The sequence below is a fragment of the Rhinopithecus roxellana genome, chromosome 7 (assembly GCF_007565055.1).
Source record: "Rhinopithecus roxellana isolate Shanxi Qingling chromosome 7, ASM756505v1, whole genome shotgun sequence".
In the NCBI taxonomy this organism is placed as follows: domain Eukaryota; kingdom Metazoa; phylum Chordata; class Mammalia; order Primates; family Cercopithecidae; genus Rhinopithecus; species Rhinopithecus roxellana.
The window spans coordinates 151730497-151742825 of NC_044555.1; the positions used below are offsets into that span (position 1 = coordinate 151730497).

General features: G+C 37.1%; 1 protein-coding gene across 2 annotated transcripts in view; it reads right to left on the reverse strand.

The window, feature by feature from the left end:
* Positions 1-12329, reverse strand: part of ZMAT1 (zinc finger matrin-type 1) — a 50417-nt gene that overhangs the window by 9206 nt on the left and 28882 nt on the right. Inside the window, exons 3-4 of one of the 2 annotated variants that reach the window (XM_030934359.1) lie at positions 8379-8480; positions 8125-8299 (exon numbers count right to left, since the gene is read on the reverse strand). In XM_030934359.1, coding sequence (XP_030790219.1) covers positions 8125-8299; positions 8379-8480 — 277 coding nt within the window. Of the gene's footprint in view, positions 1-3343; positions 5186-8124; positions 8300-8378; positions 8481-12329 lie in introns of those variants that run through there. The other variant, XM_030934360.1, reaches the window with a different exon arrangement.

The window sequence follows — 12329 nt, forward strand, 5'->3', positions numbered from 1 at the left end:
TGCCATGTTGGTGTGCTGCACCCATCAACTCGTCAGCACCCATCAATTCATCATTTATATCAGGTATAACTCCCAATGCAATCCCTCCCCCCTCCCCCCTCCCCATGATAGGCCCCGGTGTGTGATGTTCCCCTTCCCGAGTCCAAGTGATCTCATTGTTCAGTTCCCACCTATGAGTGAGAACATGCGGTGTTTGGTTTTCTCTTCTTGTGATAGTTTGCTAAGAATGATGGTTTCCAGCTGGATCCATGTCCCTACGAAGGACGCAAACTCATCCTTTTTTATGGCTGCATAGTATTCCATGGTGTATATGTGTCACATTTTCTTAATCCAGTCTGTCACAGATGGACATCTGGGTTGATTCCAAGTCTTTGCTATTGTGAATAGTGCCGCAATAAACATACATGTGCATGTGTCTTTATAGCAGCATGATTTATAATCCTTTGGGTATATACCCAGTAGTGGGATGGCTGGGTCATATGGTACATCTAGTTCTAGATCCTTGAGGAAATGCCATACTGTTTTCCATAATGGTTGAACTAGTTTACAATCCCACCAACAGTGTAAAAGTGTTCCTATTTCTCCACATCCTCTCCAACACCTGTTGTTTCCTGACTTTTTAATGATTGCCATTCTAACTGGTGTGAGATGGTATCTCATTGTGGTTTTGATTTGCATTTCTCTGATGGCAAGTGATGATGAGCATTTTTTCATGTGTCTGTTGGCTGTATGAATGTCTTCTTTTGAGAAATGTCTGTTCATACCCTTTGCCCACTTTTTGATGGGGTTGTTTTTTTCTTGTATATTTGTTTGAGTTCTTTGTAGATTCTTGGAAGTTCTGGCTAGGGCAATCAGGCAAGAGAAAGAAATCAAGGGTATTCAGTTAGGAAAAGAAGAAGTCAAATTGTCCCTGTTTGCAGATGACATGATTGTATATTTAGAAAACCCCATTGTCTCAGCCCAAAATCTCCTTAAGCTGATAAGCAACTTCAGCAAAGTCTCAGGATACAAAATTAATGTGCAAAAATCACAAACATTCTTATACACCAGTAACAGACAAACAGAGAGCCAAATCAGGAATGAACTTCCATTCACAATTGCGTCAAAGAGAATAAAATACCTAGGAATCCAACTTACAAGGGATGTAAAGGACCTCTTCAAGGAGAACTACAAACCACTGCTCAGTGAAATAAAAGAGGACACAAACAAATGGAAGAACGTACCATGCTCATGGATAGGAAGAATCAATATCGTGAAAATGGCCATACTGCCCAAGGTTATTTATAGATTCAATGCCATCCCCATCAAGCTACCAATGAGTTTCTTCACAGAATTGGAAAAAACGGCTTTAAAGTTCATATGGAACCAAAAAAGAGCCCGCATTGCCAAGACAATCCTAAGTCAAAAGGACAAAGCTGGAGGCGTCACGCTACCTGACTTCAAACTATACTACAAGGCTACAGTAACCAAAACAGCATGGTACTGGTACCAAAACAGAGATATAGACCAATGGAACAGAACAGAGTTCTCAGAAATAATACCACACATCTACAGCCATCTGATCTTTGACAAACCTGAGAGAAACAAGAAATGGGGAAAGGATTCCCTATTTAATAAATGGTGCTGGGAAAATTGGCTAGCCATAAGTAGAAAGCTGAAACTGGATCCTTTCCTTACTCCTTATATGAAGATTAATTCAAGATGGATTAGAGACTTAAATGTTAGACCTAATACCATAAAAACCCTAGAAGAAAACCTAGGTAATACCATTCAGGACATAGGCATGGGCAAGGACTTCATGTCTAAAACACCAAAAGCAACGGCAGCAAAAGCCAAAATTGACAAATGGGATCTCATTAAACTAAAGAGCTTCTGCACAGCAAAAGAAACTACCATCAGAGTGAACAAGCAACCTACAGAATGGGAGAAAATTTTTGCAATCTACTCATCTGACAAAGGGCTAATATCCAGAATCTACAAAGAACTCAAACAAGTATGTGTTGTTTTAATGGGTGGGAGAGTAGGCAATGGTGAATAGTGTAAGTTTGAACACAGGGTCTAAGATATCTATAAAACTTTCATGTAAAGGTGTCCAACAGGTAGTTATATACAGGAGTATGAAAGGCAGAAGATAGGTCAGAGAGATTTTGGAGATGTCAGAACATGCGGGTGGATAGTCAAAATAATCAGAGTGGATGAAATCTCCTGAAGATAATGTATAGGCGGGCACAGGAATAGCAACATACTGATAAAACCCTGGAGAATGCCATTCTTTAAAGAAAGATGGTAGAAAAAGATGAGCCTATGAAAAGTCCACCAAAGCAAAGGACAGCGAATTATAAGAATGAACAGGAGAGAGTGATGTCAAAGGAGCTAAATAAAGATGCTCATTGGACTTACAAATTTAGAAGTCACTTTGGCACTGTGAGCAGTAGTCACAGTGAGGTGGTAGACTGGTGGTGTGAAGGCTGAGGGAAGAAGTGCCAACAAATGGCAGTGAGTTGAGTAAATAATAAGTGAAGACAGTAAGAGTGGACTAGATTTAAAAAAAAAAAACTTGGTTAAGAAGGGAAGGGGAGAATGTAGTAGTTAAAGGAAAACTCAGGGTTACAGGAGGATTTGGTTAAACCAAGATACTTGGTAGTAATCCACAACTGAGGGCCAAATTTTTCTCGATGAAATCACAAAGGAGCTTGTCTGAGAAGTGTGAGGAGAAGGAGTGTAGAGCAGTGGAAGAGAGTCTTGAAGAATGATATAGGTTTAAAATTGTCGCTAAGGGGAAAGTGAAGGAAAAAGAAACAGATTAAGTAGGACTAAAGGCCCAAAGAGGTTAGGTACCAAGACTCTGAAAACATACCCAATCTCTATACTTTATAATTTCCCATAGCATCACTCAGTAGGCTTTATGTAGAAGTAGAAAATGTAGAGGGTGGAACTGATCCAGGGATGAAATCCTGCTACTAGGGAGTGAGAGAATAACAATGAGGTACAAGTAAAGCTTTCCAGAAGGTTGTTACAGCATTAAGGTGTGAGGTGATGGTAGTAGAAATGTAATGAAGGGCTACAGAAAGGAGAAATAGTTCTAAGATTTGTTAATGGATAGAATATAGATAATTAAGTAGTCAAAGATACCCTCAAAGAGTCAAGTGTAGGTGAATAATAAACATTGGAACTACTAGCAAAGACAGAAAATTCGGGAAATTCAAGTTGATTGTAGAGATTATTAATTCCGTTTCAGGTATGTTGAGTTACAGGTGAATGTGAGGCATCTAAGTGCAATAATGGGGCCAAAAATTAGTAAGATAAACAAAACAAATACAATAAATAAAAAATACATACATACTTTAGTTCCATATCGTTATGGTAGCCATTCCTGTGCTAATAAGATCTGAGCTGGATGAGGGATATGAAGAAAGCAGTGAGAATGATGAAGAAAAAGAGAAAGATTAGATATGGGAGAAACATATATAAACAACAGCAGATGGAGAGGAAGGCAGACAGTAGAAAATGGGTGATGAGTGAAACAGTTAAGGTGGCATATGTTAAATTATTACCACTTGCTCACTTGTAATGAGGGCATCTGCTGTTACTGTTGTTTGAAATTCTCATTAGCTAATTAAAATTCTCCAGGTATTTTTAAATGTTCAAATGTTTACTACTCTCAAAATGAAAGAGCCAAGGTAGGGTTGAAAATATGCTGAGCTCTTGCTTCAGAGGCTAATGTAAAGTGATTCCAATGACTGGATAAAATTATGCTGATGATCATCCCCTCTCCTCCACCATCAGATGAGAATTTCATCAAAATCCTTCTTTCCTCATTCTAATAACATTAAAACTTCAGAGTGCCAAAATGGCCCTCCCCATTTAGAAGTGACAGGAGTGCACACACTTCTCATAGTTAAAACTCAGTTCAAATTTACCTAATGCTACAAAATTAGAAGCCACTTATTTCAGATACACTCAACCTAGCAACGGGAAAAATACCTTAACAAGTGAAAGTTGTCATTTCTCTGAACATATACTCCTATTTTCAGAAACCCTATCATTTGCATTTCTACACTTGCCTAAATCAACATTCTTCCTAATACTAGATAAAAACACATATCTCTATGTAACTTGCTGGGATATGCTGAATCACACTAAGTAGAAACCTGGAAGAGTAGAAAACAGGATAAACACTCAACAAATAAAGATAATTAATAGTTCTCTGATACATATATTAAGCTAATCTCTACTGAAGTGGGCCTATTTCTGTGCCAGTTTCTATCTATAGCACTGGAAATATAGATGAATTAGATGAAGTCCCTTGCCTCAAACACCATACATTCTAATTGGAGACAGACACATGAAGAGATAATTAGAAATGCAGGTTAAGGAAGCACATAAGATTAACCTTGAAGTAAGTGAATGAGTGGGAGTTAGCCAGGAGAAGTGTTATGGGGATATTCTAGACAAAGTGGCAGCATGAACGAGGACACAGACACAAAAAATAGGGTAACAGTTTCTGGAAACCATATGTGGTTTGCAGGTACTGACTCACATAGATCATGCCAGGAAGTAGCAGGGGATAAGCCTGGAGAAGGCAGGCAGAAACAAGATGGTGGAGAGCTATGAAGCTTAGATTTTATATTTAGAAGATGAAGGAACAATGAAGGGTTTTAAAGAAGGGGAATGACATGGAAATACTTACACTTTAAATGAAACACTCTAGTGGTTAAATTGGGGGTGGGTTTGGGGAAACAAAACTGGAGACAGAAAGAGTAGTTAGGAGGTTGTGGCAATTGCTTCTCAAAACTTATTCAGTACAAATCACCTACAGATCTTGTTACAATGCAGATTCTGATTCCGTAGGTCTGCAGTGGGGCCTGAGAGTCTTTGTTCTAACAAGTTCCCAGGTGATGCCAATGGTGTTGATCCACAACCCACACTCTGAGTAGTAAACCTCTAGGAAAGATCTTGAGGACCTGAACTAATGTGGGAAGCGTAGGGCTGGAGAGAAGGGGAGAGTAGTATTCAGGAGGTAAAAGAGTCACAGCTTGGTGCTTCATTAGATACACAAAGTGAAGAAGGTGGTGTTTGGGGGTTCATAGTTACCTGCCGGTTTCTACTTTGAATGACTAGGTGGATGTGAAATGGCTATGAGGCATCCAGGTGAAGCAGTAGCTGCCATTTGGATATGTGAATCTAATGCTTGACAGAAAGGTGATAAGCATACAGATAAGAAATGAAACCAGGGAAATAGAAATTGTGTTTGCAGAGTAAGGTCAAGGATGAAACCATGGGAATACCTACATCTAGGTAATGAATAAAACAAGAGTCCATAGAGAAAAAAGAAACAGCAATAGAGAAGAACCAGAGCATAAAGAGTTACATATGACAAAGAATAGAGCTTCAAGGAGGAAAGAAGAATGAACATTTTCACATGAAGGAGAAAGGCTGGGTAAAGAAAGAACTGAAAAATAATAGTAAGTGGAGGAAAAGAAGTGGGTGGAAGAGAGGATATGAAAGGGGAATAAAATACACTAGTAGTGAGAAGGTGCCTGTGGGGGGAAAAATGAAAAAAAAAATATGGTTAGAAGAGCAAGTGGATCACTCCAGTCAGGATCAGTCTCTTTACTGTGCCTGAATTTTTGCCACTCTTTCTTAGCTCCAAGCCCTTTGGTTCATCCTTTCTTCTTCCCACTTCTATCCACTGAAAATCATCTAAATATATGAAGATTTTTCTGGACCATATGCTTCACTCATCTAGTTAACAAAAAAATGTACACAAAAAGGCTTCTGTCGGCTCTTTCAGTGAAGTACTATTAACCTAACTAGTTTACACGCTCGCTCCTTTAGGGAAATGTATTCCCAAGAATGACTAGCCTAGCACCAAAGAGACACTTAAAACATACTTAGTAAAAAACGATATAACCACATGATATTAATTTAAAATGCTTCCTTATGTATATACCTAAGGATCCTTATTTACCTAAAATAACATGAAACCATGAGAATTCCTATATTTGATACTAAAATCAACAGGGGTCATCTAAACCATTCAGGTTCTCATTTCCTAGGAAATGAACAGATCAAGTTAGATGGACTTGAAAGTCCTTATAAAATGCTATGATTCCATGAATACTATCAACCTCTCACTCAATAAGAGTAAAATGGTATGCAAATAAGCTAGTATGCTTTATAAAATACAAACTTCCTATGAAAAAGTTTTGGGATAATTTTATGTTTACCATTTGCATTTGATTTTGCTGAAAGAGATTTCTCTCTTATTTTGTCTACAAATGTCTCCCTGGCAAAAAAAAAAATATATATATTTTTGTGTGTGTGTGTGTTTTTTTTCCCAACATAATGTTATTAGGTCATTACTGGACCATTAAAGGAAGCAGGATAGAGCTTGCAAAATTTGTTTGGATTACTCAAACCCAAATCACTGCTGGGAGAGGAAGGCATAGTCTTGTCTTTAATCCCACCTGGAGGAGGCTTGACAGGAAGGGGCTTCAGGAAGGTTGACTCTGCAGAAGTAGTAAGAGGCACTCCTGCTGAAATAGTTGTAATAAGAAGGGATAAACACATTTTCAGATATTAGAACTGCATTTATTGTAAAGTACTAGGGAAATTTAGAATTCTCTAAAAACCCACTCCCTGGACTTCTTTTTTTTCAACAGACAGTTGCTGGATAAAGCTTCTAAAGTAAAAAAAGAACTTCCTTCTGTGAGAATGGAAATGTGAATATGAATTTGTCACCAAGTTTGATATGAGAAGGAAGAGGTATTCTGTATTAGGCATTGCCTAATTATATTCATATAAAAAATCAGTGAAAGTATGATAGCCATCTTATGATTCTTTGAAAATAGTGAGGATAAAACATATGATACTAACTTCTAAGTTAGTCTTTCTTGAGTAACGAAGTAAGGCACCTATTCATTCTACATTTGTGATGTCTGCATCAGAATACAATCTATGCAGTTGTTTAAGACTATAAAACTATACATGTTCCTACAATTCCAGTATTTCATAGCTCTTTTATTTATCCTCCTCTCTGAGCCCAAGTTGATAAATCTTGGGACTGAAGATAAAAGTTTTATAAGATGTTTTTTCTTTTAGGGCACACTGATGCTATCTTATCTTTTGATTGACAGGCCGAAAAAATGTATAAAAATTAGAGACTAAATTTAAAAAAATAATTCTGGTTTCATTTATTAAGAAAATAAAAGTTTTAATAACATATCTCGTGGCATTGACTTTGCTGGGTGACTATGAGTTCAAAATTAGTAAGTTCAAATTATACTATGAGTTCAAAATTGATGTTGGTGAATTTTCCATGTCAGGCATGCCTTAGTCCTAAAGTGTTGAAGCTACAAAGAATGTGGTAAATTATTCATTACAGAGGGTTAATCATCATTTTTTGTTCTAGCACATGCATTTATAAAAATACAAGTTGGGTTTTCCAGGGTATACTCTGACATCTTGGGCAACTTTGAGTCAGTTTTCTCATATGTGCTGGTGACCCAACATCACTGGAAGAAGGAAAGACGCAATGTTTTATAATTCCCTGTATATTTAGGATTTAACATAAACTAAGTACTCAGTAACTAACTGATGATGCTAGTAGTACTTTATATTCATAGGACGAAAGAAATAGGCTGTTATAACAGAAAGAGTCAGTAACTTTTTTTTGCCTACTGTTAGTAGGAAACACATAATTATATTATGGTGAAGACATTGATTTGAACACTCATATGAGATGTTTTGGAAAATACTAACGCAAAAAAGATGCCAAGGGGAAGAAGTAAAAAGTGAAGATTTTATTATTTGATTAGAAATGGAGAGAGCTCCAGCTGCTTACTGTTGTTTCTTTATAGCAGTATAGCAAATCACTTGCTTTTGTTTCAATTTGGTGAACTGAAAAGGAGAGGTCATAACATTTCTTAAAAATCAACTAGCAATTAAAATCTCCATACTAAATGACAAAGACAGAAACAGAGATTAACTGGGAAGAAGAAGAATAATCAAGTTATTTCAACTGGGGTGAAAGTCTCCCCCAATAAAAAGGATATGGCAGAGTTAGACAAAACATGATAGGTAGATCCTTCATTGAAGATCAGGAGGTGAATGGAACCTTACCCATCTCTGGTTGAAATCCTGATGGAGATGTCTGATCATGTTCTTCCATTAATTGCTTCAGTTTTGTAGCATGGACCTTTCCCACATAGTGAGACTGAGCAATAAATGGAGAGCTAAACATCATGTTGCAGAGATCACAAAATTTATTTTTGTCGACTCCTTCATACCTATGCACCTGAAATAGGCACAATCTTGTTAGAAAGATTCAGTAACTCAAAGTTTAGAATTACACAATACCAACACACATCACTCACCTGAAAATTCTCAACATGCATCTTCATTTTCTTACCAGGCACTTCATTTTGTTCCCCATGCATTTGAAAATAAAAACTAACATTTTGAGCATGTTTTTCACCCTGAAAAAAGATATAATGTGACTTTGTTTATTCAATAAAAGAGTCATTCAAAATTTACACCTTTCTGAATTTGAGGATGGCACTCATGTGTGTTAATATATTTAGTCAAACTTGGAGCAAACTCACATGATTTCAAATCTCTAAATGTCAGTTAAAATGAAAATAATGCTAAATTTAGAAGCTAACAAGTTTTAGATTCTTGTTTTTGAAATGGATTCCTAGTTGCTGCCCAATATCAAATACCTTCTTTTTACTTAGTTACAGATCTTGAGCAATGTACCCAGCTAAAAGACTATGTTTTTCAGCCTTCCTTTCAGCAAGATGTATCCACGTAACTAGATTCTGGTCAATAAGATATAATTTGAAGTGTTATGTGGAACTTCTGGGAAGCCTCCTTAAATAACTGGGCCATAATCCCTTATTCTACCCTTCTTCCTTACTGCTTTTGGAATTAAGATACAAAGGATGCCATGGTGGACACTGAGAAGGAAAACCAGTTCATCAGAACAGAAAGACAGAAAATGCCTGCTGAGCGTGGTGGCTCACGCCTGTAATCCCAGCACTTTGGGAGGCCGAGGTGGGTGGATCACAAGGTCAGGAGTTCAAGACCAGCCTGACCAACATGGTGAAACTCCGTCTCTACTAAAAATACAAAAATTAGCCAGGCATGGTGGTATGCGTCTGTAATTCCAGCTACTCAGGAGGCTGAGGCAGGAGAATCACTTGAACCCAGGAGGTGGAGGCTGCAGCGAGTTGAGATTGCGCCACTGCACTCCAGTCTAGGCAACAGAGTGAGACTTTGTCTCAAAAAAAGAAAAAAAAATGCCTACGTCCCTGATAATGTTATAAAGCTGTCATATCAGCCCTCTACTACCTACCTCACAAATTCTTTTATGTGAGAAAAGAAATCCTCCTGGGTTTAAGAGATATTAGAAATAATCTCTAACAAATATATAACCAAATATGTAAGAATAACTAAGATGTTGGTGTAGGGGGAAGGGAAACTAACATTTCCTGAGCACATAATGTGAGACAATCACTCTCTCTACAGAATTTTATTTATTTTTAAAATTGTATTTTTCCATAAGTTATTAGGGTACAGGTGGCATTTGGTTACATGAATTAAGTTCTTTAGTGGTGATTTGTGAGATTTTAGTGCACCCAGCACCCAAGCAGTATACACTGCACCATATTTGTAGTCTTTTATCCCTCTTCCCCCTTCCACTCTTCCCCCCGAGTCCCCAAAGTCCACTGTATCATTCTTATGCCTTGCATCCTCGTAGCTTAGCTCCCGCATATCAGAGAGTACATATGATATTTGATTTTCCATTCCTGAGTTACTTCACTTAGAATAATAGTCTCCAATCTCATCCAGATAACTGCAAATGCTGTTCATTCATTCATTTTTATGGCTGAGTAGTATTCCAGTGTATATATACCACAGTTTCTTTATCCACTCATTGATTGATGGGCATTTGGGTTGGTTCTACGATATTGCAATTGTGAATTGTGCTGCTATAAACATGCGTATGCAAGTATCTTTTTCAAATAATGACTTCGTTTCCTCTGGGTAGACAGCCAGTAGTGGGATTGCTGGATGAAAAGATAGTTCTACTTTTAGTTCTTTAAGGATTCTCCACAATGTTTTCCACAGTGGCCGTACTAGTTTATATTCCCCCCAGCAGTGTTAGAAGTGTTCCCTGTTCACCACATCCACACCAACACTACTGTTTTTTGATTTTTTGATTATGGCCATTTTTGCAGGAGTAAGGTGGTATCGCATTGTGGTTTTGATTTGCATTTCCCTGATCATCAGTGATGCTGAGCATTTTTTCTTGTGTTTGTTGGCTATTTGTGTATCTTCTTTTGAGAATTGTCTATTCATGTCCTTAGCCCACTTTTTGATGGGATTGTTTGTTTCTTACTGATTTGAGTTTGTTGTAGATTCTGAATATTAGTCCATTGTCAGATGTACAGATTGTGAAGATCTTCTCCAACTCTGTAGGTTGTCTGCTCTGCTGACTGTTCCTTTCGGTGTGCAAAAGCTCTTTAGTTTAATCAGGTCCCAGCTATTTATCTTTTTTCTTTATTGCATTTGCTTTTGGGCTCTTGGTCATGAAATCCTTGCCTAACCCATTACCTAGAAGGGTTTTTCCAATGTTATCGTCCAGAATTTTTACAATTTCAGGTCTTAGGTTTAAGTCTTTAATCCATCTTGAGTTGATTTTTGTATAAGGTGAGAGATGAGAATCCGGTTTCATTCTCCTACATGTGGCTAGCCAATTATCCCAGCACCATTTGTTGAATAGGGTGTCCTTTCCCCACTTGATGTTTTTGTTTGCTTTGTTGAAGATCAGCTGGCTTTAAGTATTAGGGTTTATTTCTGAGTTCTCTATTATGTTCCACTGGTCTATGTGCCTATATTTTTATACCAGTACCATGCTGTTTTGGTGACTATGGCCTTATAGCATAGTTCGAAATCAGGTAGTGTGATGCCTCTAGATTTGTTCCTTTTGCTTAGTCTTGCTTTGGCTATGTGGGCTCGTTTTTGATTCCATATGAATTTTAGAATTGTTTTTTATAATTCTGTGAAGAATGATAGTGGTATTTTGATGGGGATTGCACTGAATTTGTAGATTGCTTTTGGCACAGAATTTACTGTAGACTGCATTTATACAATATTGATTCTACCCATCCATGAGCATGGGATGTGTTTCCATTTGTTTGTGTCATCTATGATTTCTTTCAGCAGTGTTTTGTAGTTTTCCTTATAGAGATCTTTCGACTCCTTGGTTAGGTATATTCCTAAATTATTTTTTCTTTGCAGCTATTGTAAAAGGGGTTGAGCTCTTGATTTGATTCTCTGCTTAGTTGCTGTTGGTGTATAGAAGAGCTACTGATTTGTGTACACTAATCTTGTATCTGGAAACTTTGCTGAATTCTTTTATCAGTTCTAGGGGCTTTCTGGAGGAGTCTTTAGGGTTTTCAACGTAAACGATCATATCATCAGCAAACAGTGACAGTTTGACTTCTTCTTTACTGATTTGGATGCCCTTTATTTCTTTCTTTGCCTGATTGCTCTGGCTAGGACTTCCAATACTATGTTGAAGAGGAGTGGTGAGAGTGGGCATTCTTGTCTTGTTCCATTCCTCAGAGGGAATGCTTTCAACTTTTCCCCATTCAGTATTATATTAGCTGTGGGTTTGTCACAGATGGTCTACATAATTTTAAAATGTGAAATATACCCATTGTATGGGAAAGAACAGGAAACAATATAATCAAAACCCATACCCACTACTCAGTTTTAACACTTTGTTGCATTTCTCTCAAATTTCCTTTTTAAAAGGGGTAAAATTTTACAGATACAATCCTACACCCTCATGCTCACACTCACAATCCTTTCTTCCTCTCTCTCTCTCTTAAAGTTGGTGTACCTGATTTCCTTTCATGCTTTTATTCTTTTACTACACACACGTATCCGTAGTTTTATTTATTACTATCTTGTAAATTTTTTTTATAAAAAAGGAATCATTTGATACATATCCTTTTCAAATTGCTTTTTAAAACTCAGCATTCTATTTATAAGATCTATTGATATTGATACATACAGCTCTAGTTCATTCATGCTATAATATTCTACTCCATATGCTACCTATCCAGTTCCCTGTTTAGGACAACTATCTTTCAGTTTATTTTGCTAATATAAGCATTGCTATAATTAACATATATAAATAGATCTCCCAATATACATGTTCAAAAGCTCCTTTAGAATAGATACCTAGAAGTGGAATTCTTGGCCTATAAGGAGTGTGGATTTTCAACTTTACCAGGTATTATAAAATTTTGAAG